The sequence below is a fragment of the Emydura macquarii genome, unplaced genomic scaffold (genome assembly GCF_026122565.2).
Source record: "Emydura macquarii macquarii isolate MOO-44397 ecotype Brisbane River unplaced genomic scaffold, CSIRO-AGI_Emac_v2 contig_1027, whole genome shotgun sequence".
In the NCBI taxonomy this organism is placed as follows: Eukaryota; Metazoa; Chordata; order Testudines; family Chelidae; genus Emydura; species Emydura macquarii.
Genome location: NW_027131164.1, coordinates 13,612,816 through 13,638,561, shown reverse-complemented (window position 1 = coordinate 13,638,561; position 25,746 = coordinate 13,612,816). Strand labels below are relative to the sequence as shown.

The following is a 25,746-nucleotide window of genomic DNA, read 5'->3' as shown; positions in this document are numbered from 1 at the left end:
TCCTCAAAATTCAAGGCAGTTGTTGAAAAATGTAGGAACTTTCCATTAGGTCTAGATGACAGCACTGACACCAGTGACATCAGCCCACTATTAATTTTCAGCCAAACTGTTGATGAAGATTTCTCTAGGCATGAGTTACTGAAACTAGTTTGACTCAAGTGTAGTACAAAGGCAGCAGATATTTACAAGGCACTTCTGCTGTGAGACAATATGGTGGTTTCCAAGTGTGCTCGTGTGTAGTCACAAATAGTGCAAAGCAATGACCAGCAGTAAAGGTGGATTAGTAGGCTTGCTGAGACAAAATGAAGTTGAATGTGCTACATTGCACTGCATTGTACACTATGAGGCACTTTGCGGGAAATCTGTTAAAATTAGACTTTGTACTTCAGTTGTGTTCAATGTTTGGAAGCACACACATATCTGCGAAAGCGCATTCTGTGTAATGAAACATGAAGTCAAAACATTGCAACAAGCTGGGAGAGTGACACCCTTGGCTGCTGTCTCCAACTTGCAACTATGGATATTGATGTTGACATTGGGACACTAGTGTGAGAAAAATATTTTCCCCAGTGTTTTCATTAAGAGGTGAGCTATTTTCTGACATTTATTTAATTTTATCACTTCTTAACACCATTAATGTCTTAATGGCTACATCTTAAACCTACATAAATGTGATTCTAGAAAGTGGAATTCTATTTCTGTATGTAGCCTGTGGAGGTGCCCCAAAACTAGCATCCGGCCCACAGCATTGAAAGGCCCACCCTCGTTTCAGTTTTAAAATAAATAAATAAATAATAAAGAAGCATTAAAGGTGATTTGCAAAGGATTTTTAAAAAAATGGGTTTATGCCCTCTTTTGCTTTTTTATGATGTATAAAGGAGGCCTGAAATGCTTTTGTTTAGTTAGGTACCTTTTAAAAGTTTTTCCCCTCCTGTTGTGTTTTACCTTAGAAGTTTCTGACTAGAAATCCCATCCCCTTTTGGTAGCTAAACTTTCATTAGCTTTGCTCCTGCAATATCACCATTTCCATAGTTTTCCAGTCATAGAGTCTTCCAGCTTAAATAGGACCTAAATTTCCAAAGTTATAAATAAATAAATTAAACTTAAAACAAAACTTTTCACACCACCTTTATACATCATAAAGAAGGGGGAAAGGGCAAAAACCTATTTTTTCCTTTGCTGGTCACCTTTAATGAATGTGTTAGCAATCAAATTGTTGGATTAGCTGAATGTTCCTTGTCCTGTCATTGTGAAATAAATATCTCCTTCACTGGAATATCACTTCTGTAAGGTTACTGTCTGTGCAGGATTCTTATTCTTCGCTCTTCTCTCCTTAGTACTAGAGAGATGAAACTTCTCTCGTGCTTGTGATATTTTTGACCTTTGACAGCAACATTAGTGGTATAAAGCATGAATCAGGTCCCCTCCTGATTGTTGCACGCCAGCTCCTGCAAAGTATAAATGCTACTTCCTTCCCTTCAGTTCCTCCTTGACTGTCTTCAGTGGATCGAGTCCCTTGCAAGAGATTGGGGTTTGTAGGCCATTTGCTCCAACTCTTCATCAAATCCTGATGAGGTTTTATCCTTGTCATTATGTAGCCTTAGGTATAGTAGCCATATTGCTGTGTAGAATATTCTTTTCCTGCTGAAAATCTTTCTTACAGCCAGGTCTGTTAGGGTTGTTAAACACCTTAGATTTTCTTGTCTGGTATATCCATGCATTTTGGTTATGCTCAGTACCTCATGCTCAGTTTTTGTTTTGTTCTGTTTTTTATTGCTGTGCTCAGGCATCGCTGGTCCTTGGTGCCTAGTACCTTTTTCAGTTCTCTGGCATTTGTGCTTTCTATTGGCCAGCTTCTTAGCTCCATCTCCTTAAAGAAGTCATTTGCTACTGAGCAGTGAGACTGAAGTAATAAAACTGGTACTTCAGTAGGCTAGCATTTCTCAAATGCAGCCACCAGAGTTTTTCCTGCAGCCACGGCAGCCTCCTAGACAGAGATGTGGGAGGGAGCAAAGCAGCTGCCCTCCCTGCAGCGCCCCAGGGCTCCAGGGGTGCACTACAACTCCCCTACTGATTCAGTTGAGGGCGGACTTCAGCGCCCTCTCCCCAGCCCTGCCCATTTCAGCCAGAGTTCCAGCGGCAGGCCTAACCTCCCCACCCCCACTTCAGCCTTAGGGCTCTGTGCTTCAGCCCCCCCAGTCCCCTCCCTAGCTTCAGCTGTGGGGCTCTGGGCTTCAGTCCAGGACAGGGGGCTTCAGCAAGTCCAGCCTTACTGGGCACTGCAGTCAGGAGGAAGGGAGGGAGGTGAGTCTGGGGTGCAAGACCACGGAAGGAGTTCGAGGCAGTGGGGGAGGAGAACAGCAGGGCCCGAGGGTTGATGGGGAGCCTGGGGATTGGTAGGGGGCTGGAGGAGGCAGCGGGGGACAGAGGCACCAAAATACAACTGTGCATTATTTTATTATTGAGACTGCAAAAGAAAACCCTACATAAATAAATTACAATGATTTGGACATGTATATGTGCATATTTATTTGTTTTTCCTAATGTTAATTAAGTATTTTAGGAAGATTTTTCAGAGCGGCCACCAGCAAGAGTTGGTGGCCACACTCTGAGACCACCAAAAAATTTGTTGAGAACCCCTGCACTATCTTATACTACTGGGACTTCTAAAAGAGGAGTAAGAACTATTAACCACAGACTAACATCTGTGAATTACATTGAATACACTGTTGTTGCATTTGAGTTTGTCTCAGGTCACGTTAGTTCTGTTTATAAATGATAGATGTCAGATGGAGGGCTTTTCTCTTTGCCCCTCTTCCCCCCCCCATATCCTCTCTTCTTTTATTTGTAAAGAAATTTAAAAGCATTTGTAATTCTTTGTAGGGATAAATCACTTCTGAAATTTAGCTTTTTGAAGGCTAGAAGTTTGTCATAACAAGTGATTCTAAAGTAACCAAAGGGGAGAGGTTTTCATATTATAAATGAAGGTATGGATTAGTATAATTGGCTGGCATTCATGTCATTTTGATAAATATTTTTTAACCAGTTGGGGGGGAGGGGTCTATGCTCTGAAGTAATAAACAGTCATGTTAAATCATGGATCTATTCTGAGGATAGTAGCATATGTGTTCACTGTGCTGTGGATATAAATATCGACTTGGCCTGAATACAATTGCTAAATGGCTCATTTTATTTACACCAACAGTCTATTCAGCTGTGTGTTTATCTAATCTTATTTCTAGAGCAGCGGTTCCCAAACTGTGGGACGTTTACTACCAGTAGTACGCAGGTGACCTCCCAGTGATATGCATCCACCTGCTGCTGGGGGGGCTGGCCAGGAGCCACTCCAGCACTGGCCCTGCCCCCAAGCAGCATGGCAGCCCGGCTGTTCTGCCCCCCTCTTTTCCGGACACACAGCAGCTAGGCAAGAGCCAGAGCGGCTGGCCAGAAGCGCCACACCAGCGCTGGCCCTGTCCCAAAGCAGCGCGGCGGCCACTCCCTTCCCCCAGTCTGCCCCTTCCCCCTGCCCCTACAGGCGGTGGTATTCCGGGTGGTGCTGTTTTATGTTGGTGGTACACAATGTGGTAGAGTTTGGGTACTGCTGTTTTAGAGGTACATTTATACTCCTGTTGATCTCTGGAATGTTACAATTCAGCTGTGTGCTCAACTTATGAACCTATGACTTTGTCTATTACAGTTAACATTGAAGAACATAATTACAAATGATTACTGTTGCAACAGGAAAAATAAGTCTGAAATACACATAGCAAACAGATTACTTGCTGCAAGACTCAAAGTAAACTAAAACTCAAAGTAACTAACTCAAAGTAAACACATTTGATAGTGTGCACAGGCTAAGCAACATTCCCTTGCCCCTGTCAAACTCACCCATCTCCTTTTAATCCTTCCATGAATTGGACCTGCTTCCTCTTTAGTAAGCTGAAGAGAGCTGGTGAGAGGCTTAGACTTATACGCCGTTTGTGCTTAAAGGTAAAATTTTCAAAAGCATGCTAGTCACATAGGAGCCTAAGTCTCACTGACTTTCAGGGGGACTTAGGCACTTCTGAAAATGGAACTTGCATTTTAAGTCATTTAGGCACTTTTGAAAATGTTACCTAGTATTCTTATTGGCCAGGATTCAGGAGTGTTTTACTGGTCCAAATCTGAAGATTCATATTATTGAAGAGAATTATCTTGCTGGGTACATTCATGGGTTATTGGGCAAAGTATCATTCTTCATTTGTGAGTGTTTGGTTATGAATGCTGTAGTGGTTATTCTTGTTCATCTTTATTGATTGTATGATTAAAATCAAAGTAAAGTTTTTACCTAGGCCTTTTACCTTATGTCATTTTCTGCATAAAAAATGTGGGGATGGAACCCCCTCTCCTAGTATTTTTAAAGAGTATTTGTATGCTAGAAGCATTTTTTAACAAAGGCGTTTCTAACTTTTGAGTTTCACCTTTTTGAAGTGGAAGAAACATTGTGCACATAAGCACTGGTACGGAACTACTCTGCTCAACTTTGTAAGTCTTTAGTCTTCTGTCTGAGCTGCTCACAACAAGGTATCTTGTAATTATTAGGATAGTGGTTATCCCAGAGCAGCACAGATGTCTGAACATTCCATCATTTCTAGTGCAACGTTTGACCACACAGGAACAAACATCTGCAAATCAAGAAACTTTTGTAGCCTTTTAGCAAGTGCATAAGCATAATGATAACCTTTTGTTTGAAAAGCAGTTTAAATTTTAAACTCATTGTACACAACTATCTTGTATTGCTACAAATAACTTATAGCAGCCTGATATCATCTTCTGTTTTCAGGCAGAATTTTTATGAATTGAACTGAGGTTTTCTAAATAAAAGTTCTGATAGTAAGGGCTTGAAAGATCCACTCAGAGAAAGTGGTAAGCTTTCTTGAAGGAGTGTCAATAGCTATTGCATCATATAATCTTTCTTTTTAAAAGGGTAATTTTCTAGCCCTTACAGTTGCAAAGACAACTTTCTACATGTAGAAAGTCTGTAAACCAGTGCAATACTTTCACTGATTCTGCAGACAAATCAATTCATTGCTTCTACTGAGCCTCCTCATAATCTGACTGTGAAGTAGCAGAATAAAAAGTGTTCAAAGTCTTAAAAATATTACTGTCTGTGCAGAACCCTGGTCAGTTTTACTTTGCAGATGCTGGGTAAAAATATGAACAGCAACTGAGGTAAATACTGGACTGGTTGCTAGGAAGGAGGACTTGAAAACAAAGGTTAGATGAAGGGTAGAGTTCCCCTTACCCATCCTCACAGCATCCAGATGGCAAACAGGGAGATAAAATATTCCTTTGCCTTTCCCATAGCCAGTAGAGATGGGGGAGCATTAAACTTATCGGGCAATTACTATATGAGGTCTGTTGTGATATTTGGGCCTACAAATTTACTCTGATTGTGAGCTCAACTGTGAAAAGTGAGTGTATGTTTATAAAAGGTCACAGTAACCTATAACAAATGTTGACGGTAAAAGGTTTGAAAAGGAGACAGACTGAACTACTCCAAATTAAAAAGCCACCTGATATAATTCAAGGACTGTGTTGAGATCATATTTAGTAAACAAGAAAAGTGTGGAATCAGAAAATCAGTGAACCAAAACCGATGTGTCAGGAACTACACCTAATTGATGGACAAAATAATGAAAGGACGGGCTATTCCACACATCAGTCCCTTTTGAGATCCTTAAAAAATTGGCTACTGGAGCAAGCTTCATCATCATGGCTGCCTCCCCGACTATCTCCTGGCACCCCAGAGTTTCTTCATCCCAATCCTGAAAGGTCCTGAGCAAAGAGGGAAGTAGATGACCTCATCAGTTCCAGCTGAATCCTGAACACCAACTGGGTTGTGAGACTTTTTTGTCTCTTCTACCCACCCAACCCCAATGTGTCGTTTTCCTTCCCTTTCTTGTTTCTTCTCTTTCCCGCTTCTCTCCTTTTTCTTTCTGTCTAAGTGTCTGACTTTGCTGGCCAAGACCCTGTAACACTGCTGTAAGCCTGTGGTTAGAAAAAGGTAACTAAAAGCAATACCCTAAACGGCCAGTTGTTGGTACAAGTTTGCCAGGTCTCAGAGTGGTTGATAACACTGTGTGAGCTGTGCCTGTGTCTTTCCAGCATTGAGGCTGCAAGTGAAAGTCAACCCCAGAGACAGGAGCTGCATTTTCTATCTTTGATGTACTTTTCTCTTCCCTTTTGTGTGTGTTTGTCTTGTTTTGTCTTTTAGGATACAAGATCAGACTTGAACAACAATAGATGACAACTCTTGCCCACCTCTGATAACTTCTCTTTTCACCAAAAGGACTGTTAAGGCCATTTTTAATGATCTCTGAACAAGATTTTTTTCCCCTTTCTGAAGACTTGCTAAAGGGACAGAGAACAAGGGCTTTTATTAAAATGAAAGCCTTATTTAATAAGTTATGTTTCAAAATGCTTTTAACTGTTTTTCCTTTTCTTCTGTATCTTTAATAAAAGGTTTAAAGGATTTTTAGTGGTGTATTTACCATGGTACTAAGCAGGCTGAGGTCTCTGTATGCCAGACTTGGGACCTTGTTTAAAACTGTTTAATGATGGACCGTAACTGGGTTATGGTAACACCTTTAGCCCATATATTCTATATTAATACAACAGGCCTAATATAAAAAACAGGACAGAGGGAGAGCACCCTGGGAGGAATCCTAGCACTCTCCCATATCCCAGCAGCTTATGGCGTTTGGAGTTCATTTAGGTGTTGCCCCTCGTAAGTGGAGCCTCTCATCTAACATAGCAGTCTCTGGCAAGTAGGCTTAGTTTTTTAGCTGTTAGGTGTTGGATAAAATTTCTGAGTCATATGTGAGAGTTGATGGATGTGGGCAAAAGACAGATTGATGAAATATGTTAGAACAGAGATGTAAGATATAGAGGGAGGGAGAAGAATTTTGGTGGGAGAAGACAGGAAAGAGGTTAGAGAGCAGTGTAGGGAAAGAGCTACAGTAAGGGGCTGCAAGATGAAAGGACTAAAAAAAGGAAAGAAACAACAGTAGACACAGGATGGTCAGGACATTGGACTGGGGATCTTTTGTTCTTTTATTAGCTGTACATTGACCTGCTGTTTGATCTTGGGCAAGTCTTTTCTTTCCTCAGTTTGTAGGTTTCCCATCCTGCCTTTTTTTTGTCTTGTCCGTTTAGATTGTAAATGCTTTGGGACAGTCTTTTACTATGTATTTATGCCATGCCTAGCACAGTGGGGTCCCAGTTTCAGTTGGGGCCTCTGGTGGCTGCCATAATACATCTCGGGTGGTGGTGGGGGTGGTGTTGATAATAAATGGACACTAGGGAAAATACAATAAATGATGCACCATGATCTATTATAGAAGGGAGAAAAAAAGTTTATTGAAGCCAAGAAAGGAAAGACGACTTAGGAAAAGCAGGACAGAAGTGATAACCTATATTTAAAAAAAAATACTATTACAGAGCAAATTGATTGAGACCATTTGCTACATATCCAGTAAACGGTGCACAACAATTGTATTTGTTTTTAAAATTATATGAGAGCAATGTGGCTTGAGGTTAGGTGTGGCCAGGAGTGGTAGTGGCAGCAACACACATCTGATACATTGCAATAGTTAGTAGGCATAGTCCTCTGGCTAGCAAGTATTGGGTAAATATTTCAAGCCTTGCTGAATGTGTTAACCTAACTAACGTAATATCCACATCTATGTTTTTTTTTGTTTGTTTGTTTCTAGCAACCCAGTCCTAATAGGAGAGAGGACAGGCCTGTCAGTTTCTATCAGCTGGGTTCAAACCAACTTCAGCCTAATGTAGCATCTTTGGCAAGAGATGCAGCAAATATTGCTAAGGATAAACAAAGAGGTTTTATGCCTAGTATATTACAGAATGAAACCTATGGAGCAATACTCAGTGGCAGTCCACCTCCCATTCAACCTGCAGTACCTGTTACTACAAGTGCACCTCCCCTACCTCCAAGGAATATTGGCAAAGGTACTAACGCTGGAAAATATAGTGTTTTAGAAGAAATGGGATCATAACATTTTTTTTCTTACATTTTGAAGATTTGTTTTACAGTTACTTTGCACAGGTAGGTATTGGAACTATTTACTGTTGATTTTTTTTAACTTGAAGTGAATCTGCACAACATATTCTGAATTTATTTTCATTGTATGGGGCTAGTGAAGGAAAAAATTCGAATTGTGCTTCCGGTATCATACAGAATGTGTGTGAAAATAATAGATGTATAAATAAAATCAATAACGCTCAAGCTCATAAGAAATGAGTAACAGCCCAGATGATTAAATTTATCAGCTGCTTTTTGCTTGTACTCCAACTTTTTAAACTTTATTTCCTGAAGATGTCTGTCTGATTTGTACTGAACTTCCATAACCATCTGGCTGCTGTGGAAATGCTTCTCCTTAAAAGGGGCTGGAGAGAATATGAAGAAAGATAGGCAACAATAACCTTACAGAGACTCTTCTTAAAGCTGTGCTAGGAAGTGTAGAAATGAACTGAAGAGTGAAATATAAGATACATATGCAGTTTGGAAAAGTAGGGGTTTTATGGGATTGGTAACTGACCAAAACACAAAATTGTCCTATTATTCGTTATCTCCTGTTCAAAGGTCTATGTGAAATCAGTAGGTCTCAGCTCTGTTCATAAGGGCCAGTTGCTCACATAACAAAAACTGCCATTACAATCAAGACTCTTACCTTTTAGATATAATCCCGCCAGGTCAAGCAGATGGGAGAGCATGGAGAGACTATGAAATCCTTATCCACAGAACTATCAATCTAATGCCTTCAGGAATCTGGCATCTTTCTTGAATGCCAAATGTATTTAAAACTATAATAATGCAAGAAAGTATTATACATATACATACAGCTTTTTATCCTAAAATATCTCAAACTTCATACATAGGGATGTATATGCATGACTTTCTTACCTGCCCTGTAACATAATCCACACACCCTATGTAAAATGAACACTCATCCTTGGATCTGATTTTATTAACAACTAAATGAACAATAAGACAGCATAAAGTACAGCATTGCACAGCTGACCAGATATGTGAATGGTTTCTTTCATTCTCCTTGGAAGCATCATGTCCTGGCTGAAGTTAGGATATAGGGGTGATGCACTATTGATCTTTTCTGGTACGGCAAATCACAAGTCTACAATATGATGAGCTAGCTCGTGATGTAGATGCAAGCATAAAAATCTGCATAAAATACTATTTTTGGGTGGAAACTTAGTGAGAATACAAAATGGTTAGCATAATTTCATGTGTTTTTTAAAAAACACGTGTTAAGGTATTTTGGTAAAGAGGAACCCAGCTGAGTACATTATTCTACTCCTTGATTGAATAACTAAAATGATTGTGCCCTTGGACTAAATTTTACCCCTGAGCAAATGTAATATTTCATCTATTGCCTTTTGATTAAATGGCAGGCTTCCAAAACACTGTCATTTATTTTATTTTTTTTTCTCCCACCTATCCCTTACAGCTTGGCACCTATACCATGCTGCTCATGCCAGGAAAACATGCCTCTGGGCTTAAAAAGATGTATTTGTTGGTATATTTTACTCTAGCTAGTTCGTTTCATTAGCCTCTCTTCTTTCATTTTCCCAGCTGAACATTATGATGACATCACTGATCTTAGCCTCTTGTTAGCTACCTTTATTATCATCATCCTCTTAATTTTAGAGTGCTCTTTAAATCTTCTGATCCCTGTGTATCCTCTCTCCATGCAAATTAATGCTTATTCCTACTTCACTTAACTGTGTTTTTCACCTTTCCTTAATATGGTGATCATGCTCTCTGAGTAGGCGTAAAATGATATATTACTAGCGAATGTTTGCAATACAGAAAGAGAGCTTACAGTGTGCTTTAGTGAAACGGGGAGACAGCAATTCAGCTTTAGAATGGAGTAAATTAGGAACCACTTTTAAATCACAAAAGCGATGCCATACAAGTGCTACAACTGTTGGTCCTAGTTTGGATGAAGCCCAGAATTGCAGTTTTGTGGAAGTTCCAGGTCAGAACTATGTTACCTGAGAGTCATTATTCCACAGACTCATACATTCGTTATGTCCCTTTCTTGTAGTGTCTGGAGCCAGCAGTCAGAAGTTAGTGATTTTCATAGGACTCACCTTTTGATTTCTTGTTGAGAAGTTTTTGCCTTTGCAAGGCTAATCAATCCTCAAATTCATAAGCTGTGCAATGGATTATAAAAACTGCCACATTTTGAAATATTGACAAGCACTTATGTAGCTGAAATGTTTGGAATAATTTCCCCTGATACTTGATTTACTGCTTTCAGTCTGGTATGATTTGTACGAGTACAAGAGAATAAGATGACTGTGGTTTCTATCAATTTATACAGTATACAGGCACACCATTTTAAAATAAAACACAGGTGTGACTATTAGCACTTTTCTCACACACACAGCAAATAATTTTTATACAGTATTTTCCTGTTTTTTTAGTTCAGCCTTCAGTTTTTGGGAGTGGTGTTCAGACAACTTCTTCATTTAATACAATGTGGAAGACAAATTCAGTAGGAGTGGAAAACATAAGCAGACAGAGATCTTCATCAGATCCACCAGCTATTCATCCCCCTGTGCCGCCATTGCGTGTAACATCTACAAGTATGTTTTCACTTTCCCCTGTTTTTTCTCTTCTGCTGCGTCTAATCATGGTTGGCCTTATTTTTCCATTTTCACAACTCATGCTTCCTCTTTTGACAACTGTAGTTCTTCGAATAGTGTCCCTATGGGTGCTCCACTGTAGGGGTGTGTGCACCCTCGCGCTGCCGATTGGAGAATTTCAAGAGCAATCTGTCCTGTTCCATGCATGCATTGCTCCTCGCCTACCATGTGGCTAGCCTGTGTGCGCAGGCATTCTCTCCTCAGTTTCTTCTCAACTGCCCCTGGCTAGAGACGGAGCTGTGAGCTGTTCATGGATCGTTTAATCCTAATAGTTTTGCGAATTTTAGCTTACCATGAAGCTTTTTTCTTTTGGTACTTGTTTGTTTATAGTTGGCTGTGCCAAAAAAAAAGAAAAGAAAAGAAAAATGGACGAATCTACCTTCGGCTTCCTCCTGGACAAGGGTAGGCTGGCTCTCCAGACTTCAAAAAAGTCTTAACTGAAAAGAATCCATCCCAGTGATGGACGGACATTCACAGTGCGTTCGCTACATGCAGGAGAAGCACCGTCCACAAAAGGTGTGATTGGTGCCAGCAGCTAAAACCCAGGTCCAGAAAGGACAGAGAGTTAAGGCTTAAATTCCTGTTTATTGAGTAGACCCTTCAACTCCTGGAGTCCCGGTGAGAGCTATCACTGCAACCTTCTACGTCAGTCAGGTGATCCTAAAGGGATGAGCCACTCACTCAAGACTGCTAAGAGACAGTCTGAGTCCCTGGAGTGAACCCCAGTTGAGCCGGAAATGATCTTTGGCTCCCATCAGTATCTTTGGTACCGACTGCACTGACGCTGTCTGGAAGTGGTACCTGGGGCACGCTTGGTACTGAGCAGACACAGCAAGTCAGTCTGCCCAAAAACCCAATGGACACAGGCAAGGAAGCACTGGTACTGCAGGGATGTAAGAAGTATAGAAGAAGGGGAAGGCTACATTGATACGGTCATCGACCCCAGTGTGTATGGCACCGGCACCAACCCCAGTGTGTGTGTCACTGTCAGATCATATGACTAGGTCCACGTCTCTGACTCTGTTGGCCTGAGCCTCTTGACACCGACAACCACCAGCAGATTCCAGGTGTGCAACAGATGTATCAGTGTCTGACGTACCGGACTCACCCATACTCAGTACCAGGGCTCCAGTACCAAGTTTGCCAAGAGCACTGGATTCAATGGCATCTGCATGCCACGCACCACCTTTCTCATCATCAGAATCAGACAGTGAGCGAGAGGACTTGAGTTGCCACCGCTTGTCTTACCCACCATACGGGTCCCAATCTCATCAGGGACACCAAGTGTACTACTCACATGATTCTCATGGTTTGGGCAACCATGGTTTCAGCCACCAACTCCTTACCCTCAATGGCCATTCTGGGACCCCTGGCAAGTCCAGAGGCAACAAGTTTCCCAGGCCCCTAGTGTGGCATACCAGCAGGAAAGGAGACACCCTCCTTCAGTCGCGGCATCAAAAGGGTCGGAACCTCCTGAGCAGCTGAAGGAAGAAATTGAAACTGAGGCAGAAATGGAAGACACTCCTTAAGTTCATCTTTCATCATCATCACCTGATGGAGGTGGTGATGTCCCTCCCCGGCAGATTCTTTTAAATCGTTCCAAGATTTAGCTCAGAGGTTGGCAGAAGCCTTGCAAATACAACTGAACGAGGTGACCAAACCTCACCATAAACTGGTGGACATCCTACACTCCTCACCTTCTGCAAGAGTGACCCTCCCAGTTAATGAGACGCTTCTGGACCCTGCCAGAGTTCTATGGCAAACCCCTGCATCTGTCCCGCCGATATGCAAGTGGACAGCCAAAAAGTATTGTCTGCAAAGGGCACAAAATTTTTATTTTCCCACCCCCTCCAAACTCCATCATTGTGTATGTGATTAATTAGATGGGCCACCAATACCACTATAAACCTATCATGTGTTAAAGATGGGAAAGGTTTGACCTGTTCGGCAGAAAAGCATTTTCTTCAGCCACCCTTCAATTTCAGGTAGTAAATTACCAGTCCTTATTAGCCAAATATGACAACCAGAATTATATAAAGCTAAGCTCCTTTATTGATTAGCTTTCTCTCAAAAAACCTCTCTCTCAAAAAAACTTATGGTCACAATCAACAAGGGCCAGCTGGTGGCAAAAATGTCGCTAAAATCCACTTTGGATGTGGCAGACATGGCGCCATGGTCCTGAGAAGGGCTTCGTGGCTACATTTGTCCAGCTTCCCTAAAGAGGTTGAAACCACAGTAGAGGATCTCTACTTCGAGGGAACAAAGCTGTTTTCCGAAAAGACAGATGCGTCCCTTCACACATTGAAGGATTTGCGGGCAACTCTTTGATCCCTAGGGATCTACATGCTGGCCTACAAAAGAAAATACAACCTTCAGTCACAGTTCAAGCCCCGGTTATCGCAGTACACATCTCAATACCCATCACAGAGATCACACGAACCACAAAGAAAGATCAGAGTTCCTTAAGTGGAAACAATCAGGACCAAAACCAACCTCATCTCAGCCCTCAACATCGAAGTGGTGGTTTTGATGGGTTGGTCTAGACACTGGTAGAACACTCTCCTTGCTGCCTCATACTGGAAAACCCCACTTTCCTTTCAGAGACCGCCTTGCCCCATTCTGCAGCACCTGGAATGGATAAGCTCCGACAAATGGGTGTTGGAAATTGTCCAGAACAGTTATGCCATCCACTTCTCCTTCCCTCTCCCCTCCCAAACGCCCTTCCCCATCCCTCTTCAGGGACCCTTCTCATGAGAGTCTACTACATTAAGAGGTAAACCATCTCCTCAGAGTAGGACCTATAAAGCCTGTGCCTGTACATCTCTGGGGCAGAGGCTTCTACTCTCACTAGTTTGTGATACCAAAGGAAAAGGGAGGTTGGAGACCCATGCTGCATCTCAGAGTGCTCAAGAAATATGTCAAGGCGCAGAAATTCAGGTTGGTAGCCCTATCAACAATCATTCCAGCATTAGAGGAAGGATATTGGTTCTTGGCCTTCAACATTCAAGATGCATACTTCCACATTTCCATCATACCAAGTCACAGGCGTTCCCTCAGATTCACAGTGGGCCAGGACCACTACCAGTACAGAGCTTTTCATCGGCCCCTGAGCATTTTCCAAGGTCCTCTTGGTAGTAGCGGCTCACTTATGCTACCAAGGCATTATGATTTATCCTTACCTGGATGATTGCCTTCTCAGGGCATGGTCCTTTGTAGAGGCCCAACAAGTCACCTATGCCACCTGGGACCTGCTTCTGAACCTGGGCCTACAGATCAACTAACTAAATCAACCTTGATACTGATAGAGGCTAGAATTCATAGGAGCCAACCTCGATTCCACTCAGGCAAAAGCACTCCTACCACATAACAGATTTCTCAGTCTTTCCTCGTTGATAGAGAAAATACAATCCAGCCCACAAATTTTGGCCAGAGATTGCCTCCAGCTTCTGGAGCATATGGCTGTGGCACATCAGTTATTGCTCCTGCCAGATTACGCATGAGATGCCTCCAAGCATGGTTTAGTTCAGTTTACAGGCTGAACAGAGACAATATAAACAAACTTCTGTCGATGCCCACCACCAGGGTCAAGTGATCCTTGGACTGGTGGAAGGATTTGGCAAACGTCCATACGGAAATCCCACTTGCTCAGTCTTCCCCATCTCTACTCCTGACCAGCAGTGCATTCCTCATAGGATGGATCTCCATGGTCGCACAACACAGGGCAAGTGGTCCCAAACAGAGACAGGCCTTTACATCAACCTATTGGAACTCAGAGCGGTCAGAAACGCATGTGTTCACTTCCTCACACTAATCAAGGACACACATACAAAGATCATGATGGACAATATGGCCTGCATGCATTACATAAACCTACAAAGAGGTGCCAGGTCTCACTCCCTATGCGTAGAAATGCTAAAGTTGTGGAACTGGTGCATCTCCCACAATGTATTGATATTAGCTAGAAATACACAACATGACGGCTGACAGTCTCAGCTGCAAATTCCCACACGACCACGAGTGGGAGATAGTTGGCAACTGCACATAACATATTCTGACAATGGGGGATGCCAGTAATAGACTTGTTTGCCGCTCATCAGAACAAGAAATGTACACAGTACTGCTCCAGGGTGGAGATTGGATGACACTCCATGGGCGATGTGCTCCTTCTTCCTTGGGACAAGGGCCTCCTTTATGTCTTTCTCCCATTCCCTCTATTACTGAATATACCATTGAAGATAAAAATGTAAAAAGTGAACATCATTCTGATTGTCCCTACCTGGCTCAGGCAGACATGGTGCCCTTATCTGTCGCAACTGGCATTATGTCCTTTGATGACTCTACCGGTCACTCCTTGCTTCCTGGCACAGAATGAGGAACACACCCTCCATCCCAATCTGCGGATCCTGAGAATCAAGGCATGGCTCCTTCATGGTTCCAGTGCATAGAGGCATCTTGCTCTGAGGAGGTACAGGAGGTGCTATTACACAATAGAAAGGATACTACTCATCATGGAATGGAAGAGGTTCCAGATCTGGTGTTAACACAAGGGTGTCACACTTAATATAGGCACCTTGTCAGTGGTCCTAGACAACTTTTTACTTTGAAGAAATCAGGTCTCTCTATTAGCTCGTTGAAGGTTCATTTAGCAGTAATCGCAATCTTCCACAAGCAGGTAGAAGGCTACTCAGTCTTTTCCCACCCAACTACAAAGAGGTTTCCTAAAGGCATAGCAAATCTCTTTCCGCAACTCAGGCCCCCCACACCTCAGTGTGACCTTAATCTAGTGCTAAAAGGATGACTAGACCACCATTCAAGCCCATGGCCACTTGTTCACCTTTCCATGAAGACAGCATTCCTCATCACCATAACTTTAGCCAGAAGGATAGGGGAAATAGCAACTCTGATGGCACATCATCCTTTTTACCATGTTCTTCTCTGACAAGGTCACACTTAGACTGCATCTGAAGTTCACCCTAAAGTAACTTCTACATTTCACATGAATCAACTTACTCACCTTCCAACATTTTATCCCCAACCTCATGGGAATAACAGGGAAACTATCTATCCTCCATATGCTCGACATGAGCAGAGCCTTGGCCTTTTATTTGGACAGGACAAAGGCCTTTAGAAAATCTCCGAGGCTCTTCCTCTCCAGTAAGGATAGATTGAATGATGCAGTGATTTTGGCTCAAAGGCACTCCAAGTGGGACTTGGATTGTATTAAATTCTGCTACCAGTTGCATGGGGTAACACCCCACAGTCTTCTATACTCTCACATTCTATGAGGTCAGCCTCGTTGTTGGTCACATTCTCCAAGAGTGTCCCTATATCGGAGATCTGCAGAGAAGCTACCTGGGCAGCTGCGCATACCTTTGCAGAACACCATGCCATTCTGGGGTATTCAGCTACAGACGCCCAATTCAGTGCCACAGTACTGTCATCCATATCACACTTGACCCCTAAGTCCCAGCCTCCAGTGGTGGGTACTGCTTGGGAGTCACCTACAATGGAGCACCCATAGGGATACTACTCGAAGAAGTTACTTACCTTGTGCAGTAATGATGGTTCTTCAAGATGTGTCCCCCTATGGGTGCTCCACAACCCACTCGCCTCCACTCTACTTTGGAATTCCACTGGTTGACTCTGAGATAGAGAAGAAACTGAGGAGAGAATGCCTGCACATGCGGGCTAGCCTCGTGACAGGTGGGGAGCTGCGTGGGGATGGGATGGACTGCTATTGAAATTCTCTGATCAGCAGTGTGGAGGCTCTCACACACCTACAGGTGACACATTTTGAAGAACCATCGTTACTGCACAAGGTGAGTAACTTCTTCTTTTGGCCTGTCGTCCCCCATCTAGCAATTTGTATGAATAGCCTCCTCCAACAGACCAGTGGGGATTGGTTGCTGTAGTATAGTTTAGCTGGGAATTCCTTCTATTGCCAGTGTTTAAGGGATTTCTCAATTTTTTGTATGTAGGGTTTTAATTATGTCTCATTAATCTTAATGAGTGGCATAACAGTGTTACACAGAAGCTGTACCTATAAGGTATTACCTGCATATTGTTAATTTTTATTAGCTTTAGAAATACAAATGACAACTGGAAAACTTAGGTCTGTGGTGGTGTAATACTCTGCCATGCTGTTGTTGAACTGACCTGAAGAGAAATATGCAGTGTTGTTGTAGCCATGTCAGCCCCAGGATATTAGAGAGGAAACGGTGGTGAGGTAATATCTATTATTGGACCAGTTTCTGTTGGTGAGAGACACAAGCTTCTGAGCTTACTCAGAACTGAAGAAGAGCTCTCGTTAAGCTCAAAAGCTTGTCTCTTTCACCAACAGAAGTTGGTCCAATAAAAGATATTACCTCACGCACCTTGTCTCTCTGAAGAGGTAATTAAAAATCTGTCTTAATTCTAATTATAACATGACTTTAGAATAAGTGTTTAATGTCCAGTCAAGGGGAAGTTACTCTTTATAGAATTTCTGACAAAATATTACTCAACTAAATTTCTATAAAACATAAACTTGAAGGCCCTGATTCAGCAAAGCATTTAAGTATATCCTTAAGACCATCGTTATCAAGTAAAGCATATTTAAGACTCGGTGCTTTGCTGAATTGGCATCTGAGTGAGGGATTGACCAAGAAAAATCCAGAACTAAAACATTTATTGGGATCACCCAAGACCAAGAGTTCAGAATAAAGATTGGGATATTGACAACATTTACCTTCTGTTTGCTTTAAAACAGCTCAAAAAGTTTGAAAACTGCTAAGTCCGTGTCGGCCTCCCCGCCCCCGCCACCGCCTTCTAGTTACAATTTTTGGTTGTGCCCCTTCCTCCCCCCCACCTAGACAAAAATATACACATGCAACTCACTGAGTGGCCTGCTGAATTGAGTCGGGGTGGAGGTGGCGCTCCCTCCCTCCCATTGTACTCCTCCCTCTCAAGGGAGGCACAGCCCACAGTTTGAAGACCTCTGCTTTAAAGTAAGTGCTAGTGAGCTATCTCTGGTTCTGATGTTTAAAAATACATTTTCATTTTGGTGCAAGGGGAGGATTTCTACATTAGTAAATTATAATTGTAATTAGTGAAGCGTTTTTCTTTCCCTGGGAAACAAATCATGTAAATGGAAATTGGTGGATGAGATTCTAAGAATAATGCATTCAATAAAAGTTTCATTCCATTGCTTTCTCTACTTTGCCTCTTATAGATATACTCTTTCCACCACCACCACCTCCAGTTGCAAAGACCGCTAGTGTTATAGAAGCCTTGAACCAGCAGTCAAAACCACCACCAGCTGTTCCACAATCTAAACCTACACCACCTCCACTGCCTCCGCAGCCTCCTAGTAGAATCTCTCAGAAAAAGCCTGCTACTGGGTAATTGATACTATTTTAGTATTTAATTCATATAACACTTCAGCATATTTAATGGTCTTAAATTTTAAAGGAATCGCACTGGTATGTACCATGAAAACTATAAGACATTCAGACCCATCTTCTGTCAATGACAGTAGCACTTATTGCAGTTCACTATCTTATAGGATACATAATCTGAGAAGTAGTATTTTTGGGACGGATATCAAGAATGCCAGCATTAAGACTGAAACAATGTAGGAATTCTAATTACCAAGACTTAAACTCATGACAGACTTGATATTTACATAATATTTAGTCTTGGTGGGCAGTATGAAGCCACAAGGGGAAAGTTGGTTCTATTTCTGATGTAATAATAAATATAGATAAATGATGGGAGCTATTGCAATTTGTTGCCCAAGAACTTTAAAAGTATCATCCAGAGGAAACCTCAGAACTTTTGAAAGGACAATACCCTCATTTACAAAAAATTACAGTTGAATTTGTATTGTTCTTCTGCACTTTATTTATTGATCAAATGGGATCTATGAATGAGCTGATCTCTTATTCGCAAATAAGTAGGTAAAGTAGTTTTTACAACAACATTACAGTAGTGGTATCTCTAAGAACCTATTAAAGTCCTGATAAGAGTTATACATTACCTATCCTTTGAACAGAGTGTAAATATATTATTAAATAGCTACATACTTGAAAGTTCTGGTTTATTTTCTAAATAGATGAATGCTTAATTTTCTTCTGAACAGGATTGACAAATCATCTGGTATAATTAACAAAGGGCAGCCTAGAGGACCAGGATCTCTGCAACAGTCTGGTAATTATAGTATGAAGAGGCCTCTTAACTTAAAAATTACATTTATTTGTGAATTATTTTTAAACCTACTGTTGTTAAAACGTCTAAGATCTCTGTAACTGAAATAGGTTAGAGTGGGGAGAAAGTGTTTTTTTTTTTAAAGTTCGGTGCTTTAAGTACTTTGTGTATTTGACAACACTAGCCATGTCTATAGGGGAACACTCAGGAAAGTTAAAGTGAATCAACTGAAGTTGTGACGTCAATGTGCATAGGCTAAAGCACGTTAACCCCTGTGTGGATGCTCTCCCAGAAGAGTAAATTAGCTTGAGTTTGCAATAACTTAATCCTCCTCCAAGGAGGATTTTACTGTTTCCCTTTTAAAGTCATTTAGGCCTTGATCCCATGAGATGCTGTGTATGAACAGATCTCTGGGTCCTGTTGAGGTCAATGGGCCCTGCAGGGGTGGGTCCTTCCAGAGTACCTTGCAGAATCAAGACTTTTGCCAGTTTCCCCTGTTGTGTATTAATAATAGGCCCAAAGTTTGCATGGTTTCTTTGTGTGATAATCATGGAATTTCTCGCTTCTCAATTTCCCCTTCCACCATTTTTATAAATATATAGGTCTGTGCATTGGGTTTCACTGTGACCTTTCTGTACTTGTCCTGATCTCTCTGCAGAGCTGAGGAAAGTTCTCTGATGGCCTTCTACTTTCTTTACATGTCTCACAGCAGGCCATGGGAGTTCTTCTCTTGGCCCTGTGTGGAGGTTTGGAGTCCTGTCCCTGGGAACATTAAAGGGGTACAGCACTTTGATACAGCAACCAGTGAACACTTTTTAATGTTTGGGGGGGGGGTTTCAGTGTAGAAGAGTTATAACAAGATGGCAGTCTAAAATGAACGATGTACTTGAAAACTGTTATCTTTTCCCCCTCTTAGTCTTCTCTTCTTCAGGTTTGTTTAGTCTGGAGAAGAGTAGACTGAAGGGGGATATAAGTTTACAAGAACAGAAAAGATTGTTACAAGGAGGAGGGTGAAAAATCGTTCTTGTTAACCTCCTAACTGTCAGGCTAGGTAAGCACTGGAACAAATTACCTCGGGAGGCTGTGGAATCTCCGTCATTGGGGGGTTTTAAGAACAGGTTACACAAACACCTGTCAGGAATGGTCTAGTTGTTACATAGTCCTACCTCAAGTGCAGGGAACTAGAATAGATGATCTATGGAGGTCCCTTCCAGTCCTACTCTTCTATAACTGTATGTGAGGAAATGGAGAATCATCTAGCTCAGCTCCACCCTCTCCTATCTTAGGTTTTTCTCTAGTTTCCATCTTGGGAGTATTGAAGCTCTTAAATAACTGTCTTCAGCACCAGGGAGCTTTTTGTTGTTGGGAAGCTTAGAAAGACAATCAATTTAAGAATTTAGGGAGAACCACCAGGAATGGAAAACTTGAAGGAAAAGGTATAATTTGCATACTCCAATAACAAGAGTGAACTGGTTTTAAGTGGATAATTCGTCGTATTTATAACTTACTTTAAAAAGTATGTCCCCACCTTTTTTTTTACTTGTTTTACTTACTTTTAACAACAGGAGAATCCTCCTCTGTATCTGAAGCTTCTGTAACACAAACTGCTCATACAGCAAGCATGTCAGCACAGATCCAACCACCAGCACCAATGCCAAGGAAGTCACAAATAGTAAGTAGGAAAAAGGTCTAAGTCAATATATATATATTTTTTTTTAATTGCATTTGACAGTGAGATAGTAGAGTTTGGTGTAACAATTCCTTCTCTTTCCCTCCCTAATACTTTGTCAATAAACAAGGTGTAAAACTGAAATATGAATAAGAAAAAGCCAATGTGTAACGGTGTTGCATTCACCACGCTGGCGCCTCCTGCTTGTCATCTTGGGGAGCTGCTCTACAGGTTGTTATTCCCTCTTCTGATGGTGCCTCGCCCACTGTTACTTCTGCCCCTGGACCCACATCATCCCAAGGACCATGGCAGCCTCTTCATGACACAGCCAGCCATGTCACGACCTGTGCTCCCCCCCCTTCCGGGGACGAGAGTTGCAATCCAACTGTCCTGCCACTTCCCAGTGGCGATTGGGGCGGCGGGGGCAGGACCCAGCCCACACACTACTTCGGGTCTTGGCCCAGGGATCCTGTAGGTGGTAGCTATGTGCTGCATTCCCTCGAACTCCTCAGTACATTTCCCTGGGCCACTTCCCTGCAGTCCCAGCACCTTCTTTGCGCTTACCTTAGGACCTCATCCTGCCAATCCCAGCAGTCAGCCAGGAGCTCACTCTAGCTCTCCCGGTCCCTGCTATAGCCGTATTGCTCTGTCCAGGATGCTAGCTGCTTCCTCCTGCCTGCCAGGAACCCAGTCCTCCCTCCTTGAGGTCCCTGGAGGAATCTGCTCTGCCCTGCAGCTCTTCTTATATGGGCCTGCCAGACCCTGATCGGCTGCTCCTCTCAGCCCCTCTCTAATTGGCTGCCTCCTGCGCAGCCTCCCTAGGGCTCTATTAACCAGAAAAGTCCAAAATATCCAATATTCTATATGGTGTAAGCAGGAGACCACCTCAGGAAGGCTGTGTGGCCTAGTGGACAAAGCAAAGGACTGGGTGTCGAGAGACACAGGTTTTATTCCTGGCTCTGCTAATGGCCTGTTGGATGATCTTGGGCAGATCACTTCATTTCTCTGTACCTCAGTGTCCCCATCTGCAAACGGGGGCTAGGAGCTCAGTTCCAAGCCAGGAAAGTGGTGCAGGTGGTGAGAAGCACTTTCAACAGGAAAAAATTCCACTGCAAAGCAGCACTGGCTCGTCTCTCCCAGCTTGCAAGCGCTGGTAATCCACCCCCTGAGCCATATCCCAGTCCTCAAAGCATTGTGATTGTCGTGGTTTGCAGTGTCATTGTTGCCTGCTTCATTTTAAGTGGTCTCTTGTGTCAACTACAGGACTCTCCTTGTTTTTTCCCAACTTGTTTTTAGCTCAGTCACTCTGGTTACCTTCCCCAGACCAGAATAAAAGTTCTGTGAAGTTCAGAAGCTTGTGCCACCTGCTGGTGTGATGGCATAATGGCTCTGAACTGCTTTGGCCTAGGAAGAGCATATAATGCAAAGGGCTTTCACAACTGCTACTTGCAAGGGGTGACAATTAGAGAGAACTTCGTTTTTCTCTCTGAATGAGTTCAGATCCCAGTCTGTGTTGCTTATCTTTTAATGAGACAAGGTGGGTGAGATAGTATTTTTTACTGGACCAGCTTCTGTTGGTGAGAGAGACAAGCTTTCAAGTCACATGCAGCTCTTCTTCAGGTCTGGGAAACCAAACCCCAGATGTGAAGTAGAGCTCTGTGTTGCTCAAAAGCTTCTCTCTCTCACCAACAGAAGTTGGTCCAATAAAAAATAGTATCTCACCCACCTTGTCTTTCTAATATCCTGGGGCCAACACGGCTACAACAACATTGCGTATCTTTTGTCATATTTCATTACTTGTATGTACGTATTTTTGTATTGCAGTCAAAAACTAAACCCAAGAGAGTAAAAGCCATTTACAACTGTGTAGCAGATAACCCAGATGAACTAACCTTTTCAGAGGGAGATATCATTATAGTAGATGGAGAGGAAGATCAGGAGTGGTGGGTGAGTATTTTCACTTACGCATATTTAATTCTAAAGTGTGCCCATACTTTCAAAGTACGTTATTGACAGAAAATGCAAGTATACCATAGAGTTGGTAGGAATTTAAATACCTCCATCTCTAACCAGACAGACTGACTGAGTGGAGAATCCCCTGCAGAAGCTGGCTTATAGTTTTCTGCCTTTTGGCTGGCCAGTTGCTCATTGCCTATCTTTTGAGATCTGGTTTTACAGACTCCTCACTTGAATGGATTACACCACTCCCTCCCCCCGCTACCTGCAGACACACCTTTTCATCTGTCATCCCTTCCCTCTGCCTCCGGATCTACTGATTTCATTAAGAGCAAAAGGTGTAGGGCTCAGACAACAGCTCCTAAAAGCTTCTCTGCATTTTTGAAGGATGAAAGAGGGTGTGTTCTTTCATAGAGATCTATTTGCATTTTTCAGACATGGATCGTCTATGCTTTAGGTGACACAGTGCATTGCCAATTTGCTCCTATGGAGATTTCTTGATCCTCCTCCGTCACTTTGACCTAAGAGGACAGTGTTATGGGGTATTTTATAAGGTGCCATGAAAGGTTGTCTCTGGAAAGAAGTTACTTACATACAGTACTTATCAGTTGATGTAACATCTTTCATGTGCATAAAATCTATATTTTACACACATGCATATGAAAGATTATATAACAGGGGTGGCCAAACTTCCTGAGCCGCATATAACAATCTTCAGAAATTCAAGAGCTGGGGCGCGCTTGTTTCAGCCCTGCAGCAGGGTGGTGGGGCTTGGCGCTTCGCCTGCCAGGGCTCCAGCCCCACTCCTGCTGAAAGCCCCCCCTGAGCCCCAGCAGGCTCCTCCCATGAGGCAGAAATCCCAAGACCCACCTCCCTGCATTGCTGATGCCCCAAGCCATGGAGCTGAAGCCCCGAGATCCCCCTCCCTGCTGGGCAGAAACCTCTAGCCCCACCACCACATTGTAGGGCAGACTCTCCGAGCTTACCAGCCCAGTCAGGTAGGCAGAAAATGGGGGGGAAGCATAGGGGGCTCCACAAGCCACACTTTAACTGTAAAAGAGCCGCGGTTTGACCACCCCTGTTTTATAACCCATCCACCTGCCCTTTGTAGAATGAATGTAACCTGGAAGACTCCCTCTGTCCCCTACAGGCATTCAAATATGGGCCCTCTTTACCTATATTATCTAACAGACGTTTCTGAATGTCTCATTGTTCTCCACTGTCCCCTTTTTATTCTGGGGATACTGTAACCATACAGCCTTGAACTAATTTCATCCTCATAAAGAGCCACTATGAGTGCACTAATCCTCTGGCTAGGCACATGGACGCTTCACAGGTTACAAGTGGCATGTCACTGTAAATTGTTGAAACACCTCTTTGTTCTTCTGGGTCTCTCACTAAACACAAGTGCACCATGTCACCCACAAGGCCTCTAGAGGCTGTTTAAACACATCTCCAGTGTGGCATCATTCTCCCCTAGAACCAGGTTTGTTGCGCACTATTCTTCACTAGGTCTAATTAATCAGAAAAGTATGTTTAACAATGATTATGAAAAACAATTCTTCCGCTAGTTAGTGAGATGAAAGAACACATGTAAACAAATGTATAGGTCCTTCTCATTTCTCCTCATAGCCAATGAGGAAGGATCTCTTTTCTGGTGGCAAGTAAATACGTGGTAGGCCTGACCCTGGAGGACCCTGTGTCTTAAAATATATAACTAAATGATTCTAGGCCAAATCCCACTCCTGCTAAGTTCTTAGCCTCCTTCTCAGACCAAAAAGTCTGGATGACTCTGCTTCACCTTGAGAATATATAGTATGAGGGGGCGCTGCTGTCCAGGAGTTGGGTAACCCTAGGGAGTGTTGGAGCTATTTGGCAATCTGTTAATTCATTATTTTCTGAAAGATGTGACCGAGAGAACAAGCGATGCTCCGCTATCTATTCTACTTTGGATCCCAAGGGTATGTCTTAATGCACTTAAGCAGCCGCAGCTGGCCTGGGTCAACTGACGGGCTTGGGTTAAGGGGCTGTGGAATTGCAGTGTAGACGTTCGGGCTTGGGCTGGAGCCCTCTGGGACCCTTCCCCGAAAGTCTGTACTGCAGTTAAACAGCCCCTTAACCTGAGCCTTGCAAGTCCAAATCAGCTGATGTGGGCCAGCAGCGGGTATTTTAATTGCAGTATAGACACACCACAAGAGCATGCTGTGGATTGCTTTTATTCCTCTGAGTAGCTGACATCAGTAAGGTTAAGAGAACTTGGACTATTCACTTTCACCGCTGAGAGCTGCAGTTAAAGTAACACCATCCGTTTTTGGCTTTCCTCTCAAAACTAGTATTATATTTCCTATCAACTGGAAAACTACCTTACCCACGTACTTCGCAGAATCTGATGAGCTAAATCAGGAATTTTTGAAAAAGGACCATTACCCATGAAAGCATTCACCATACTACTATTTATATTGTTAGATGTCAGAGAAAAGAGCTCAAAATCACCATAGCAAAACTGATAGCAATGCTTTGTAACCTCGAAAAGCCTCATGGAAAACCAAAATGCAATTTTTAAGACAGAGCAAGCCTTCCTTATACCTTTTTTATTGTTGAGGAAAGAGCTGTGTTAATGAATATATCGTGAGCAGAGGCCCTCCCAAAACACTCCCTGCAGCATGGGTCGCACCACATTCAGTAGCAGGGTACTAATTTCCAAGAACAGGCTATTTCTTTTTGATTCTTCGTCTGTTTATATCTCACAAGTTCTCTTAGTGAGGGGCTTCATATGCATAAGAGAGCGAGAATGACTTTGTTGTCTGCTGATTAGGGCACTCACCTAGTTGGTGGGAGACCCTCGTTGAAGTCCTTGCTCCAATTACTATTTATTTATACACAGTGGAATAGTTTCAACAGGAGAGCTTGAAAACACCCACATCATAATATTCTATAGACTAGCCACATGGCTATGGCACTCTCCTGCATTGGGAGACCCCTGTTCAAATCCCTGCTCCACATCATGCAGAGGGGGCAAATGAACCTGGGTCTCCCACATTCTGGGTGGGTACCCTAACCAGTAGGCTAAGGTTATAATGGAGATTGTATTGTCATCCCATCCCATCCCATCCCTTCCTCCCCCCCACCCAGCATCTCATTAATCTTGTCCTTTGCTTTTGTCAAAATGTCTGAAATCAAAATGAAAACATTTGAGTCAGGTTGAA

The 25,746-nt window shown here is 42.7% G+C and overlaps 1 protein-coding gene across 2 annotated transcripts in view; it reads left to right on the top strand.

Annotated features, from left to right (window-relative positions):
• ASAP2 (ArfGAP with SH3 domain, ankyrin repeat and PH domain 2) overlaps positions 1-25,746 on the top strand; it is a 133,771-nt gene that overhangs the window by 104,762 nt on the left and 3,263 nt on the right. Inside the window, exons 22-27 of one of the 2 annotated variants that reach the window (XM_067544794.1) lie at positions 7,755-8,010; positions 10,510-10,671; positions 17,942-18,110; positions 18,851-18,918; positions 20,481-20,587; positions 22,409-22,531. In XM_067544794.1, the coding sequence (XP_067400895.1) occupies positions 7,755-8,010; positions 10,510-10,671; positions 17,942-18,110; positions 18,851-18,918; positions 20,481-20,587; positions 22,409-22,531 (885 nt within the window). The remainder of the gene's footprint in view (positions 1-7,754; positions 8,011-10,509; positions 10,672-17,941; positions 18,111-18,850; positions 18,919-20,480; positions 20,588-22,408; positions 22,532-25,746) is intronic. The other variant, XM_067544795.1, reaches the window with a different exon arrangement.